This window comes from Rana temporaria, chromosome 1, assembly GCF_905171775.1.
Source record: "Rana temporaria chromosome 1, aRanTem1.1, whole genome shotgun sequence".
Lineage (NCBI taxonomy): Eukaryota > Metazoa > Chordata > Amphibia > Anura > Ranidae > Rana > Rana temporaria.
The window spans coordinates 358,391,795-358,408,571 of NC_053489.1; the positions used below are offsets into that span (position 1 = coordinate 358,391,795).

A 16,777-nucleotide genomic window follows, 5' to 3' on the forward strand; every position below is an offset into this window, starting at 1 on the left:
CTGCTTCCAGGTTTTATTGCCAAAGCTTAACTGAACAAGCTCAGGTTAGAAGCCAATTGGTTTCTATGCAAAAGTGAGCCCGATTTTACACTCTCCAGCTTTAGTAAATCAACCCCACTTACAGAAGACATTTTGTCAATTCATAAATTCTTAGCTGCTGAAAAGGCAATGAAGCTGCATGTTTCTCAATATATACAGAATTTTAAAATAACCTCAAAATTATAGTTTAATTGTCTCAGCGAAATACCTGCAAATCTTGTGTCCAATGGGCTTTCCCAGCCAGCAGAGAGTCCAGAACCTTGCGGGTACATTTTTCCTTCATAGGATCTTCTCCACTAACAACATAAAAGGAGGAACGCACTAGCCTGAAAAACTCTTCCTCTACAGTTTGCGCAGCAGGTCCTCCAGGCAGGTAAGCCAGGTCCACATATATCGGCAAAGCAGAAGAGGAGGATGATGCCGAATGCAGGTGTCCGAGACCGGCTGAAAGCAAACAGAAAAAAAATAAAATAAAATAATATCTTTTAAAAAAATGTGATCAGTGGTGTACCTAAAATGGAAACGAGAACAACATTTCTTTTTAAACAACTGTGCCAGCAAAGATTCCCCATCCTTACCCCCCAGTATAGACTCACCTAGTACCTCCCAACACCCCCCCCCCCCCTTTAAAAAAAAAATCCCACCTCCTAGCCTAGAGCTAGCCATCAACTGATCACTACACCTAGCCCACCTAATAGATGTATCGATCAGTTGATCAATTGACTTCACTAAAACCTGGGGGGGGGGGGGGGGGGGGGGTGACGTCATTGTATTCTGACAGCACGGGGAAGATGGACGATGAATCAAGCGATTATTTTCTTCAACCGGTGAAGAAAAGAAAAATTGCATAATGCATTGCCAGCCTAACCTTTTAGTACAGGCTTCCTCCCGCACAAGTGCCCCCTTCCCTGCCTAACCCATCAGTACACACCACCAGTCCCCAGGACAGACCCACCTCCTAGCATAATCCCTTAGTACAGCCTTAAATCTCCAATATATTACAAAAGCACTCTAGTACTACATATTAAAAATTCCAGGCCTGGGTATACAGAATATTCACCAACTAGCTTTTGAGTCCCATAACTTGCTTCTGATGGGCCATTCCAGTCAGTAATCTGCCCTAGTCTACTCTGATGCCTTTTACATTACAGCACTGAAAACATGAAGTTTAGCCGACACTACAAGTTGTACATAATTCAACTGAAAACTACAAAACAAAAAAAACTTGACCTTCAGATTTCTGGTTTGGATGGATGCTTGAAGTGACAATTTCACCGAACCCATTCAAGGCAAAATATTGCCTGTGTAGGGGCGCCCTCCCTATTATGCCAACCTCTTCAGCACCAGCAACCCCACCTTTTGGGTAGGGAGTGGGGGTTGTAGGAACAGCATTTAAAGGAGTTGTAAATAATAAAAAAAAAAAAGTTTATGCCGAAATGACGGTTTACAGGGTATAGAGACATACTAGTTAACCGATTCCTTTTAAAAACTATTAAAAATAGATAAAAAATCAATCATAAAATGTACCTGTAGTTTCTAGTTTTGTTTTTGCATTTTGTTTCCTGCCTCTCTGCTGTACAGAGCACACAGAGCCATACATGGCAGTTATGGTTTGGAAAACGAAACTGGGGTTTTAGACACACAGTAATCACACCTCCTTGAAGTTCGTGACCACAGAGAGAAAGCTCCCAGCACTGTGGTTATCAGGAAACAGACAACCAGGAAGTGTGGAGATCAGAAGAATTACAGCAACTTGAGAGCAAAAACGAACAATGAGGACATGAAAACAGCACTGCATTAAGGTAAAGTAAGCCATTAAGAATATATATATATATATATATATATATATATATATATATATATATATATATATATATATATATATATATATATATATATATATATATATATATATATATATATATATATATATAAAAAAAAAGTTTCCTTTACAAACCCTTTAACCACCCATCATGGTGCATTTTCTAGGCCTAGCAACCAAGCACCATCGCCTAATGAAAAGTTATGCAAGTGTTCCCTCTTAGTTCTGAAACTGGGTGTATTTACTGTTGCTGCAAAGAAAGTAGCAGAATGTGCTGGAGAAGAATTGCTGCAAAGACACCATGAACGTGCAAGGTTTTTCAAAGAAACAGACCAGGATTAAAATTCGTTTTTTTAAGGATATAAAATAACAGTAATACAAGATTTTTGTACTTGGCAGTCTACAGTGCCTAGAAAAAGTATTCATACCCCTTGAAATTTCCCACATTTGTTACGTTACAACCAAAAACAAATGTATTTTATGCACGGTCAAGTGGAAGGAAAACTATCGTTTTCCAAATATGTAAAAAGTGTGGCATGCATTTGTATTCAGCTCCCTTTACTCCAATACCCCCCCCTTAACTAAAATCTAGTGGAACCAATTGCCTTCAGAAGTCACCCAATTAGTAAATAGAGTCTGAGTGTAATTTGTACTCAGTATAAAATACAGCGGTTTTGTGAAGCCCTCAGAGGTTTGTTAGAAAGCCTGTGTGAAGTGTGTGATATATATATATATATATATCCAAAGCTTTGAACATCTCTTGGAGCGCTGTTAGCTACAGAGATCCACAGCTCAGATGGGAGAATCTGCCCATACGTCAGCTATTAGTCATGCATTCCCCAAACCTGGCCTTTGTAGAAGAGTGGCAAGAAGAAAGCCGTTGTTGAAAAAGCCAAAAAGTCCCATTTGCAGTTTGAGAGAAGCCATGTGGGGGACACAGCAGACATGCTAAAGAAGGTGTCCTTATCAAATTAAACTAAAATCTAACTTTCTGGCCTAAAAGCAAAAGCGTGGTGAGTGACAGAAAACCAAACACTGCACATCACCCTGAACACACCACCCCCATCATGATACATGGTGGTGGCAGCATCATGTTGTGGGGATACGTTTCTTCAGCAGGGACAGGGAAGCTGGTCAGAGTTGATGGATGGAGCCAAATACAGGGCAATCTTAGAAGAAAACATGTTCTTGGAATGAGGTTTGGCTAATTGTATAAAAATTTACGGAACGCCCAATGACCCAGGCTTTATTCCGTCCATTGGTCTTTGGCTTCAGAAAGTAGAGGAAATAAACAAAAAACAGGTAGATCTTATCCTCCCGGTACAACACCAACATGAAAGATACACCAAAACCTAGACCTTGTGGAATAGGTTTGTCTTCTCCGATGAGCGCCAGGAACTCGTTAACCATGGTACCATGGACTGAATCTCTCAGCTCTTTGTAAGAGGTCTGGAATCGGACAGTGCTGACTATATATCCCGCATGACATCCTTGCATTGAGACTCACTCTACTACCTCCCCCTTGTTTCAGAGTACGATTGCTGGGTGCAGCCCAGTCGATTCAGAGCAGATGTTGGAGTAAGAGGAACTGGATTCTTTGTGGGAACATAACCACAATAGCAAAGATGTCACCTCACATGGTAAGAAACACAGACAGGAAAAAGATTCCAACAAGTACAGCACAATGTACAGGAAATGCAACACATCATAGAAATGCATAACATATCACTGAGCATTAGCGACATCTAGTGTCCCGTTTGTGAACTGCAGTCAATAGGCCAAGCTGAAAATTGCATCTCCAACACTCCTTTCCTTTTTACCCTCCCCCCCTTCAATCGCTCACTTCACATTGGCTTTATAAGAAGTCTGTTAAGAGTCTGCAAGACTTGATTGGGGCAGAGGTTCACCCTCCAGCAGGACAACAACCCTAAAACACACAGCCAGAGATACAATGGAATGGTTTAGATCGGGGATAAGCAATTAGCGGACCTCCAGCTGTTGCCAAACTACAAGTCCCATCATGCTTCTGCCTCTGGGTGTCATGCTTGATGCTGTCAGAGTCTTGCTATGCCTCATGGGACTTGTAGTTTGGCAACAGCTGGAGGTCCGCTAATTGCTTATCCCTGGTTTAGATCAAAGCATATTTATGTGTTAAAATGGCCCAGTCAAAGCTCAGACATAAATCCAATTGAAAATCTGTGGCAAGACTTGTAAACTTGCAATTTTGCAAAGAATGGGCAAACATTTCACACTAGATGTACAAAGCTTGTAGAGACATACCCAAAAAGACCTCTCTAATTGCAGTGAAAGGTGGTTCTACAAAAGTATTGAGTCAGGGGGGGGCGGAATACAAACGCACGCCACACCTTTTCAGATATTTGTAAAAAAAAAAAAAAAAAAATTGAAAACCAAAAACGAATTTTCCTTCCATTTCACAATTATGTGCCACTTTCTGTTGGTCTATCACATACAATCCCAATAAAATACACACTTAAGTTTTTGGTTGCAACATGACAAAATATGGAAACATTTCAAAAGGAGGTATGAATACTTTTTCAAGGCACTGTATTTAAGTCCATTAAAGAAAACAGGAATTCAGAAATGGGTCACACTGCTGCCTACAGGATATTAGGATGCTGGGAAAACAAAAATTGTAAGGTAGCACCTGTATAACCTCTCTACCCAGCATGTCTCAACATTACGGAAAGCAGTAGCATTGGAAAAGAAAAAAAAAAAAAAAAATGGGGTGCCCTCAATGGGCAAGAAATATTACCCCCCCCCCCCCCCAATCTGTTGCATGGAAGCCAGAGGGACAGGGAAATTTGCAATGCTTTGTGCAGCTGCATGAAAAATATAGCGGTGGCAACTAAAGTTAGCTAAAAAAGACATCCCAGCAGCCAAGTGTCAGAGAGGCAAACTAGCAAAGAGCCCATGCAGATGAAAAAACAGCCACTCCACGCACAAGGCTTTTCAGAGGGGCCCGACTACATCTGGCTTTAAGCCCTATAGCAGGGATCTCTAAACTGCGGTTCTTTGAGCACGATTTCATCCTCCGACACCAATAATGGGGCACTATTCCTTCAACTGACACTATCAAAAGAGCACAATTCTATGCTGTATATTAGGGTTGCAGTAAGCAGCAGCAGACATCTTGTTACACCCAGCCCATATAGCTCAGGCTGGGTGTAACAAGATGGGCGTTGCAGCATTTAGTTTTATTTTTATAAATTCAGTGTCATTTTTTGCAGCATTTCAGTGCCAGCCACCTGTCAGTGCAATCAGTGCCCACAAGTGCCACCTATCAGTGCCAGCCACCTATTAGTGCCCATCAGCGCCAGTCACCAGTCAGTCCCGCCTATCAGTGCCAGCCACCTGTCAGTGCCACCCATCAGTCCCCATCTGTCAAACTGCCACATGACATTGAAAAAAAAAAAAAAAAAAAAAAAAAAATTGGTATTGGCGAGTACTTGGAAAAAAGTATCGGTACTTGTACTTGGTCTTAAAAAAGTGGTATCGGGACAACCCTACTGTATATACTCGAGAATAAGCCAAGTTTTTAAGCACATTTTTTTGTGCTGAAAATGCTCCCCTCGGCTTATACTCGTCTTGATTTTCCACCAACAGGTTGTCATCACACAATTCCCGTCGGAAATATGTACGAGGCTTTAGTTTCCTCATTCACAGAAACTTGGGAATAGGTTACACAGCTGTGTGGGCAAAGCCAAGCAAATTTTTTAATTTTACTGTTGCTTGTCACAATGGGGGTGGAATGCTATAAAGCAGGCATGTCCAAAGTCCGGCCCGCGGGCCAATTGTGGCCCACGTTCCGGTTTAATGTGGCCCCCCTGATAATTTGGATATGCATATATTTTGTGGCCCCCAGGGCCACAAAAGATATACTATATTTATCAGTGCTGCCTCAAAGGCGACAGGCAGGTGGCGGGACGAGCGCCATCAGATTACATACAGGAGAATCTCCTGTTTACTCTGCGGCATCTGTATTTAAAGCGGTAGTTCACCCTCCTTTCCATCATTAGACCATTAAATTCGGCATCGTAGCGCGAGCTACGGTATGCCGGTCTTAAATTTTTAATCCCCGTACTCACTGTGGTATCGTTGATTGAAGAATCCGACTCCCGCGGGGAATGGGCGTGCCTATGGAGAGGGAGGATGATTGACGGCCGGCTCTGGCACGTCACGCTCCCCGAAGACAGCCGGAGTAGGTCTCGGCTATTCACGACGCCTGCGCACAGGCTATGCGCAGGCGCCGTGAATAGCCAAGCCTATTTCGGCTATTTCCGGAGAAGCGTGACGTGCCGGCCGTCAATCACCTTCTCTCACCATAGGAACGCCCATTCCCCGGATTCTTCAATCAGCGATACCACAGTGAGTACGGGCATAAAAAATGTAAGACCGGCATACCGTAGCTCGCGCTACGATGCCGAATTTATTGTCTAATAAAAAAAAACTTTTTTTTTTTTTTTTTTAACAGGGCGAACCCCCGCTTTAAGTAGTCTCCTGGGCTGCCATTGGATGACTCTTCCATCTATCATAGGAGGCGGGACTTTGTATTAAAGAGGCCTCCGTGTAAACAGGAGATTCTCCTGTATGTAATCTGTCGGCGGTCATCCCACCAACCTGCCTGTCCCCTCCGAGGCTGCAGATGGGCACCGATTTAGGCTGCATTGAAGGGGACTGACCCTTATTGTGCTTCAGTTATTTAAAATGTACGTTTTTTTCCCTGAAACTTTGACCTCAAAGTGAAGGTGCGTGTTATACGCCGATAAATACGGCATATCCAAATAACACGCCCAAGCTCATATCTTCACCACACACAGTCACAAAGGCAGGAGAATTCTTGTTGGGCAGTGTATTAGTGCTCAGACGAACATACTTCGACTGCCTTCCAAGAATGTCAGGCAAAATGGTCGGCCCTCACGTATGTTCACTTCATCAAATCTGGCCCTCTTTGAAAAAAGTTTGGACACCCCTGCTATAAAGCAACACGTACACCTTAACTGCGGGTGCAACGTTACTAAAAGTTGAACTTGGTCTTTAAAATTTCCCACTTTTTTTTCCCTTTTTAAAGCACCCCCAAATTCCTGCATGCAGTAGTGAACACATACATAGGTCACGGCCACATCTATAAACTGTTTGCATCACACGAGAGTTATCACAGTGAACGTCTGAGCTAGAGCAAGAATTTCAGTACTAGACCTCCTCTGCAACTTTAAACTGATAACCTGTAGAAAAAAAAATTAATTTATATATATATATATATATATAAATAAAAATTAACATATGGGTTCTAAGTACTTTTAAAAATACAGATTTTTACTTGTAAACAACAAATGTCAGAAAAAAGGTTGGTCCCTTATCAGTTAGTATTGTTCCCTTTCAACAACTATTGTTTGCAGTTCTGACTACAGAACATCTCCCCATGTTATGCAGATTAGGAGGGAGGTGTTCTGTAGTCCAAACCCATCTGGTTCTCAGACAGTGAGAATCATCAGCATAGGACAGGACAGGACAGAAGTGTTACTTAAAAAAAGAATGACCATACAAATTACTTACCTGTTGTCAAACGACTTACTGCAGGGGAGGCTTTTACAGCGTTCCCTAAATTGCGCCTGGCTGTAGATGGCTTAGAGTCTGCTCCAGCGCGTGTCATATCCGTTTTTCCTGTGGCAACCTTGCCCGATTTATCCCCAACACCTTTAGCTTTGCCAGATAGTTTACTAGGGTTACTTCGAACATTGGAAGGCGTTGACTGGTTTAGAGTTTTTTTGCCTCCATGATCTGTTGGCATGGCTTCAGGGTCAACCATGCAAGTACCTGGTTGAGGCGGCAGGGGGTGAGGGTCCTTTACAGTAGGTGGAACAGGATCCAAAAGTCTTGGAGTGTTATCACCCTCCGAATCTGATGCACCATCAACAGCTATGGAAGGGCATTCTTCTGGTCCAGAATCAGATATTGTTGGCAAAGATTCACTTACTGAAGTAGGGGGGGTCTCTGGTCCATTTGGAATTTTTTCCCAAGAAAAGCCTGGGGGCCTGGGCAACTCCTGGGAAGGATCACTGTCACTATCATGTGGGCTTATTACAGCATCCGACTTATGATGCTCAAATTCACATGGGGATACCAAACATAGGTCCACGTCATGAGGAGAGGCTGACCTTTCAGACTGGCCTTCAAGCTCACTAGAATGTGAAGGACGAACAGGCAGACTCAGACCTACTCTGTTTGGCGTATGAGTGTCTGGTGATACATCTCTAGGAGACTCACTGACAGGTGGAAGGGTCTGCTCAAAAGAAGAAATAGAAAGAGATTCATCCACTTCTGTAGAATGTGGTGACCCGACTTCTGCAGGCAAAGAAGGAGTAGTTATAGTTGGAGAGACATCCGGTAGATCTTCACGGAAAGGACTCAAGGAGAGGCAACTGGTCTGCCTTCCCTGTGAAGAATTTGAGTTTTCTTGGGAAGATCTGGGAGGGGCTCTCCAGGAAGAAGAGGTAACACTTCTTCCATCTGCTGAAGGTAGCGACTGACTGCAAACTTGCTGCGATACTGCTGGTGAATGATGCTCTGAACTGACTGGGGATGCCATCTCTAAAGTCCTTTCTTCAGAGCTTACATAAGGGTCATCCAGCCAATCCTGGCCATGGTGTACACTTCTGCCTTTCTCTTGGACCTCCAAGTTTGTGGGAGTCAGGTCAAAATTCACACTAACATCGTTTCTGGGCGTTTTATCCAAAGGAGATGCAGGAGCTAAACCTTTGGGGGTACTTGGTTCCAGGTACCGAAATCCATTTGGACTCTCCAGCTCAGCTGCACACAGTCCATTTTCTGCATGTACACCATGCCCATTAATGGGTCCAACAATGCCAATAGAGGCACATGCAGCAGCCTCAATACCATTACCCGTTGCTTGATGGTCTGTAATTTGGTCACCAGCAACACTGGTGCATGCAGAACCAGTGGCCTTTTCAACTGACTGGCAGACAACTTCCTTCACTGGCTCCCTACTTGGGGGCTTACCCTTGACCAACATTTGATTACCTGCCACCAAATCCTTTTTTACACTTCCCATGTCTTTCTTCAAAGAGCCTATTTTGGCATTTGATCTCCTGGAATCAGGCGTTGTGGTAGCTTTCTTCATGTCTTTTACAGCAACTTTTGTGCCCTCACCCTTGTCTTTGGCATCCCTCCTTGGCGTTTCTGTTCTGGCTTCTCCAACAGGTCGTATCTCCTTTTTAACATCTTTTTTCTTTTCTGTATGCTCATCATCCCTTTTGCCAAATTGCTTCTTTTCATCTTTTGGCATCTCTTTTTTCATTATAGGTTTTTCTTTTGTGGTCTTCAGTCTTGAATCGGGTCTCTGTTTCTCAGACACATTTTCAATTTTAGCTTTCACTTCCTTTATTTTTTCCCCTTCTGCTCCAGCCTCTACAGAAACTTTGTTTTTCGCATCTGGTCTCAGCTCATTTCTAGGAGTCTTCAGTGACTTATCTTTTACTGTTCTAAGTTTTAGCTTAGCACTTAGTTTTCCTGATCCAGATGCAAGACTCTCTTTGCTTCCAGTTCGAGGAGGTTTTGCAACCTTACCTGTAAAAATGCTTCCCCTAATCTCCAAGTCCTTTTGTGTTATGACAGGATCTTTCAGAAAATCTAGATGTTTCAACTTCTCCAGACCTTCAAGAATTTTGTTTTGAGGTGTGCAACCAGGAAATAATACCCTTACAATTCCTTCAGTGGGTGCAGAAGGATGCCAGACAAGCAGAGCACAGACTGAGGTTAGAGACGTCAGTGGTAGCTCAGATCCCTTGGGTTTCAAAATTCCAGGCCACCGTTTTGTGAAAGTTTCCAGGTCTTTACTACCCTTCACAGGGTTCAAAACATACATTTCTAATCTACCAACACCCATCTTTTGAAAAAGAATAGTAGGTTCAACAGTTGCATTATTGCTTCGGGACAAAGGTTCTGGCAGCATATCAAGCTTTTCCAAACATCGCAACGTAAGCCTAACCTCCTCCTTTACTGTTACTGTACTTGGCTCTTCTTCAGAAGTTGTTTTCTCTGGAGAGTTCAGAAAGACTACACCTAGCTCTGGAGAGATCAGATTTCTTAGCCAATCATCACTTGGCTGTGCTCCTTGAGAGCCATCCTCTTCTCCTTCTGCTATTTTCCTCTGCAGTAAGCTATTGATGCCTGGTAGATTGTCAATCCCCAAATGGGTGAGAAGAATAGAGTCTACCCTATCTAAATGGCGAATAAATTTCCAAAACGGAGACCTAGTATCGGAGCCTCCATTAACCAGCATGTTAAATCCATTGACGGCAAAAAAAGCAGAGTCTCCCCTACCTCCAGGAAAAACATAGCAGCATGGTTTAAATAACTTCAAAAAGCCCACAGTTGTGGGAGATTCCAGCAATTCAAACGGAGAAGAGGGCTCAAGAGATTCAGACAGGTATTCTGCCAATTCTTGTAGACCCTCTGTCTCCGGAAACTTTTTGTCCTCGTTAAACCGTAATTCAATAAAATCTTGAAGGCTACATTTCTCCAACTGTGAAATATCCCAGTTTTCAGGACAGGAAACAGTCAAGATGACATGAGACGTGGGATCAGATGAGCTTAGCGTTTCTCCAATCTGAAAGGAATTAAGAGGACAGAGCGTTATATCATCCCTTACATAATATATATAGATTATATTTTTTAATTAAAATAGTACGAACACCCTACCTCTTTATCTGTAAAGATCTGAATAAAGTCTTCTATGGAGAAAGCTCCTCCACCTTGTAGAAGCATTTCACCAGTTTTTTCAAGAAAAGGGCCAGTGAATATCAAAAGCTTGTGCTGGGAGGAATGGCAAATCAACTTCCGGATCTGAAACACAAAAGCTTTGCGGTTACCAGATGCATCTTCAACAGCTATGGACTTTTAACCACTTAAGGACTGGGCCTATTTTTTTGCTAGAAAATTACTTAGAACCCCCCAACATTCAATTTTTTTCTAACAAAACTCCCTAGGCAACATTTAAAAAAGGTCTTAAAAAAAAAAAAAAAAAAAAAAAAAAAAAAAAGCCCCCCCCCCCCACAGAAACACCCCTCACATTTGAATTTTTAATATTTTTCCTGTGATGTTGCTTCAGCCCTCCAATGTTATGGGGCCATCTTCCCCTCAAGCGGACACGATAGTCTCAGCTGCTACAGACATCTCCGGTAAGCGGCGCCCTCTACCACGATTGATAAAAGTGATCTTGCAGCGAATCGGCCTCAGAGACCACTATTGTCTTAACCACTTAAGCCCCGGACCATTTGGCTGGCCAAAGACCAGAGCACTTTTTGCAATTTGGCACTGCGTTGCTTTAACTGATAATTGCATGTTCGTGCGATGTGGCTCCCAAACAAAATTGGCTTTCTTTTGGTGGTATTTGATCAGCTCTGCGGTTTTTATTGCTATAAACAAAAAGGGCGACAATTTTGAAATTATATATATATATATATATATATATATATATATATATATATATATATATATATTCTCTCCTCAGTTTAGGCCGATATGAATTCTACATATTTTTGGTAAAAAAAACAAAAACCTCAATAAGCTTATTGATTTGTAGACGCAAAAGTTATAGCGTCTACAAACTAGATAGTTTTATGGCATTTTTATAAAAAAAAATTTTTTTTACTAGTAATGGCAGCGATCAGCTATTTTTATTGTGACTGCGACATTATGGCGGACAGTTGTCATTGATACAGCAATCAGTGCTATAAAACTGCACCGATTACTGTAAAAAACTACACTGGCAGTAAAGAGGTTAATCAGTTGAAGGTGCTTAAGTGTGTCCCAAGGATGTGTTCTAACTGTGGGGGGGCGTGGCTACGTGTGACATGACACTGATCACTGCTCCCGATTACAGGGAGCTGTGATCAGTGTCCTGTTACGAGGAAGAATGGGGAAATCCTTGTTTACATCAGCATTTCCCCGTTTTTCCTCTCCGTTAGATCGCGGGTATCCGCGGTCAGACTCAGCTTGTGGCGGGCACGCCTCACAATGTCGCATCTTAAAAAGGACGTACCTGCACGTCCATTTTCCCAGTCGTGCCATTGTATATCGCCGTGCGCTGGTCGGAGGGGGTTAAAGAGAAACGCACGCCGTTTCTGAAAATACTGGCGTTATGGCAGCTAGCTACTGTCATAACAGTATTTAGTGTCGATGTACTAGATACAGCGATTTGCGTGAACTGGTTAAGCGGCCGTTGGAGTTTTTGGGTAAAGAAATCAGGATTTTAAGCTTTTAAGGCAGAATCTATTTAGTTCAAATTTACTTTATAATGAAATGGCACCAAGGGGAGTAAAATTAAGCCAAGAATGAATACATATTAACGCAACACCACCTGTATAAGCGGAATAAAAAAAAAAAAAAACACACACATCAGCTTACCTCGCTGCATACCGAAGACTTGGATGGGTTTATCAGAACCAAGGTCTCCAAGTTGTCCCCTGCATGATGGAGGCTTCTTTGCCCTATAAACAAAAAAAGAAAGGCAGAATGAAAAAATAAAGCAAAAAAAAAAAAAAAAAAAAAAAACACGAAAAGGGGAGCACAAACAGGTTAGACAATAATGAGGCCCCTTTCACAATGGCAGGCAGAGCAGGTTTGTCTGTCAGTTTTTCAGATGGACCCTCCATTATCCTCTATGGAATGGCGGATGTAAATGAACATATGTCAGTTACACTTGCTGACATCCAATCAGATTGGCTAAAAACAGATGGATGGGGAATCAGTTTACATCCGGACTGCCCATAGAGGAGAGGAGGGCTGTGTCTGCAAAAGCTGAGTTGACACGGACCAGCCAACTGCCTCCTCAGTGGGGATCAGCGGAGAGAGATTTCCTGCTGAGCTGGTGGAGCCCATCTTGTGTGAAAGGGGCTTAACCCTGAAAAGGAGAAGAGATAGATGAAAAAAATAAAAAATACTACTAGTCAGGCGGCGCCCAATTTGCATGTTTGGCTATGGCAAATAGCATTTCCCCTGCTGCATGGCCAGCAGAAAGAAACCAATTAACTTACTGCGTCCTGTATAAAAATATGGGTCAGTGGGTAAAACCACAGCATGCATGTGTGGCATCAGGCACATCCCCAAGTGTCACACAGCAAAGCAGAGGGACTAGTAAGTGTGAGAATGTACATTTTAAAATATTGCAGTTGTAAACCCTTACAGACCACTTTTTGCTACAGGGAAGCCTACAATAAGGCCCATCTGTAGCTACCCAGGATATCTCCTAAACCTTTACGGTTTAGAAGATAGCCCCTGTATTAGCATGCGCCGATGTTAATGCGCACTGCCGTTAAAGGCATCTCCCGCGCATATGCGCGGGAGTGACATCATCGCGGCTCCGACCAATCAGCATCGGAGCCGCTATACCTGGAAGTAAATCCGGGAGTGATGTTGACGGCCAGTGCTGTGTACGGGCACCGCAGCGAGGGCATCTATCTCAGGTGAATATTACATAATGAGCTAGTATGCTATGCATACCGGTACTAGCTTGTTATGCCTTTGTCTTGCAGGTGTTTGTGTCCCCCACCAATATGGGTTTACAACCACTTTAACATGTACAAAAGTCAGCCGCCAGAGGAATCATGTCGTGACAAGGCTGTTACGGGTGTCTTGTCCTTTTACAAATGCAATTGGCCCTGCTTTTCTGCTGATGCATTGGCTTTAAAAAATAATTCTGACTTCACCAACTCCATTTGCTGCAAACTTGTATCACATTTGTAACTTGAAAATACTGAGCAAGCCAACTAGCATTTTAGAAGCAGTCCAGCAACATATAGGGAAGAGACCGTATGTCCGTGTTCATCTGATCCGGCAGACAGAAGAAAAATAGGATTTTCTTCCGTCAAAAAAAAAAAAAAAAAAAAAATACAAAAAAATCGGATCTTTGCGGAGGATTACGGGTGTCAGCGGATGGTCATCCGCTGACACCCGCAATCACATAGGGACCAATGTATGTCCCGTTTTCATCCGCAACGGATGGATGAAAATGCGGACATACGGTCTGCACGTCTAAAAGGGCCCTTAAGGCACGCTTCAGCTGCCAATATCTAAACTGAAAGGAGGCAGGCAGAGAGCAGCTGCTGCGCAGCTCCCAAAAGGTCTTGAGCCTACCATCCAGGACTATGTGTTTAACAGTAGTGATCCTTTTTTCGCCCAGAGGGATGTGTCCGGAATACTGCCGAAGTGGGGCAACAGGGTTCCCCCACAAGGGGGTATGCAGGGAGACGGTTTGGCCGCCTATAATCACTCTAGCCCCTTGGCAAACCCTCACAGTGGTGTGCATAAGCAATGTCATGGAGGGGCTAGCCCTAAGGCCGCGGAATGGCAAATTGCTTAGTGCTACATAGGAGCCCAAAATGGCCACCTCCAGCGTCACCGCTGGGTTCTGCCTGGGAGAACCACCACCTCCTTACCGTGACCAAGACTGCAGCCCAATAATAGATAGCGAAGTTTGGAAGCGCCAGTCTTTCTCTCCCCCCCCCCCCCCCCCCCCCCCCCCCACAAAAAGGACAGAAACACACTCTCCAACCTCTGGAAACACCAAAGCGCCTGAAAAACGCCCCAGTGTGAAAGGGGTCTTAAAGTTCTCTGGCATGTATAGAAACACACCCTGGAAACTCCAACTTTTATATGATCATACTCTTCATTCGAGTCCTCCTAATCTCAATCATGTACTGCATACCCAATCTTTTATATAAAAATAGATTTTAACTTGCATATCCCCTGGAGCAATGTCATCTCTCTAACCAGGCTAACCCTTTCGTACACATTTTTGGTATTTCTCATCAGCAAATGGTCAAGGGAGGAGCAGAGAGTGACAAATTCTTACAATCATCAGCTGTGCAGCAGCTGAAACAGCAAAATAAGGCGATACCAACTTCACATGTCCTAAAGCGCTCAAATCAGCAGTGTCTTGTTCAGACTGGGTTCACACTGGTACAACAAACGCTCCGACATTGGGAGCTCATGTCGCATGACGTGTGAAAATCATTGTTTCCCTATTGGAGCTGTCTTACTGGTCCGACACAAGTCAGTCCGACTTTGAAAATGCTCCCTGTACTACTTTGATCCTACTTCAGCCCATTGAATATCATTGAAGTAGGATCAAAGGAGGATCCTTGTCCTAACCATCCGACTTGTGACATCAGACATTTGATAACAGCAGCAGTAAAAAGGAATTTCTCACACTGGGATTGTTTTGATTGGCCAAGAAACAAGTCAGACTATCAAAGTCGGACCAAAGTAGTATCCTGTTTATTCAAATTGGATGGATGTAGGACTGATGTCGCAGAGCAAAGTAGGATTAAAGTCGTATGAATGTCATGTAGCATCAGTGTGAATCCAGCCTTAGGCCCCTTTCGCGCTTATACGACTTCAAAGTCGTGCGATTTTGCCGCGATTTGGGATCAATACAACTTCGACTTTGCCATTAATCAATGAAAACATACATGGAGTAAGGCAATTCCTTTTCCTGCCATAGTTGTTTCCAGTTCCTGTTTGCTGTGGTGTGATGTGACAGAAAATATTTGCTACTCAATATATTGCCACCGCAGTGGTCATTGCTGCTGCAGTAATAGCAGTGCGCAGGAACGAGAGGAGAAGCAGAGGCGGAGAAGACGTCGATATTGGGTACATCCCATCATTGCCAATCGCGAAGATAGGGATCAATTTTGGGTCCTCTATAATGATCTTGGTGCACATAATGAAAAATGTTTTAACTATACACGGATGTCAATTAATAGGTGAGAACATATGTGTCCATGTGCCCTAGTTGTTCACACGTTGAATGTTGCTAATAGCCACCTCTTATTTTAATTCTCAATTTTGATGAGTAACTTGGCTTGGTGTCTAGCGCGACTTAATACTAGGTTCAGAATAAGTATTCCACCTGTGGAAAGACTAATTATTACATTGAGGTAAGTTTTATCTCCACACCTGCCTCTCGGTCATAGTTGGAGGGGTTAGGTTTTTGTAGCAGTTATGGTTAGGGTTTGGCAAGGGCTAGGATTAGGCTGGGGTTAAAGTTAGGCGAGGGATGGTGAGTAATAGTAATCGCGATCGACTAGGGTTTGGAAGGGGTTAGGGTTATGACAAGGTTAGGGTTTTGAGGGGGTTAGCCTATGGTTTATGGGGGTTAGGGTTGTCCCGATACCACTTTTCATGTACTCGCCAATTTAATGTCATGTGACAGTTTTCAAACCACAATACAGATTAATGATATGAAGCATGCTCCTTACGGGGGCGTGGCTTGCGCGCGACCGGGATGGCCGCCTAAGTGTATTGCTCCTCCAGACCGCCGGGTTTAACGGCGAATAGATCGTGTGACACACGACTACCGGAGGAAACTGTGATACCGGAGGAAAGGGGAAGATGGACCCGTCATCTCAGAGAAAGAGAAAGGACCAAAAACAGGCTAAAAAAGCGGTGATCTTGCCTGAAGCTCCGGGAGCAACGAGTGACAGATCCCTGCATGGCGGAGGTAATGACGCACTTACATTACAGGCGCATTACACAGATCTGCCTGATAATGACACCGCACATCAGACTCCTACATCCAATTCTGATGAAATCCCTGCCTCACATATACAAAGTCCTTCTGCCCATAGTCCAGCCAAAGCTAAAAGGAGAATGGATGACGCAGAATTACACCAGCGTCAGGACATGACAGGTGTCAATCATTTTATTATAGGCCCCAATACCGCTTCTTCTATTAACAATTACCCGACGTCTGGCGCACCAGTTATTGACACCACAATGAAAGACATGTTGATTTCATTACAAACATCACTTATGTCAAGCCTATCAAATATGATGTCTAATGTAACGATGGAAGTGAGGGAATTAAGTGACAAA

At 43.3% G+C, this 16,777-nt stretch overlaps 1 protein-coding gene across 1 annotated transcript in view; it reads right to left on the reverse strand.

The window, feature by feature from the left end:
• MAP1S (microtubule associated protein 1S) overlaps window positions 1–16,777 on the reverse strand; it is a 94,261-nt gene that overhangs the window by 15,219 nt on the left and 62,265 nt on the right. Inside the window, exons 3-6 of the mRNA XM_040321561.1 lie at window positions 12,308–12,390; window positions 10,601–10,744; window positions 7,436–10,508; window positions 248–483 (exon numbers count right to left, since the gene is read on the reverse strand). Of these exons, the coding sequence (XP_040177495.1) occupies window positions 248–483; window positions 7,436–10,508; window positions 10,601–10,744; window positions 12,308–12,390 (3,536 nt within the window). The remainder of the gene's footprint in view (window positions 1–247; window positions 484–7,435; window positions 10,509–10,600; window positions 10,745–12,307; window positions 12,391–16,777) is intronic.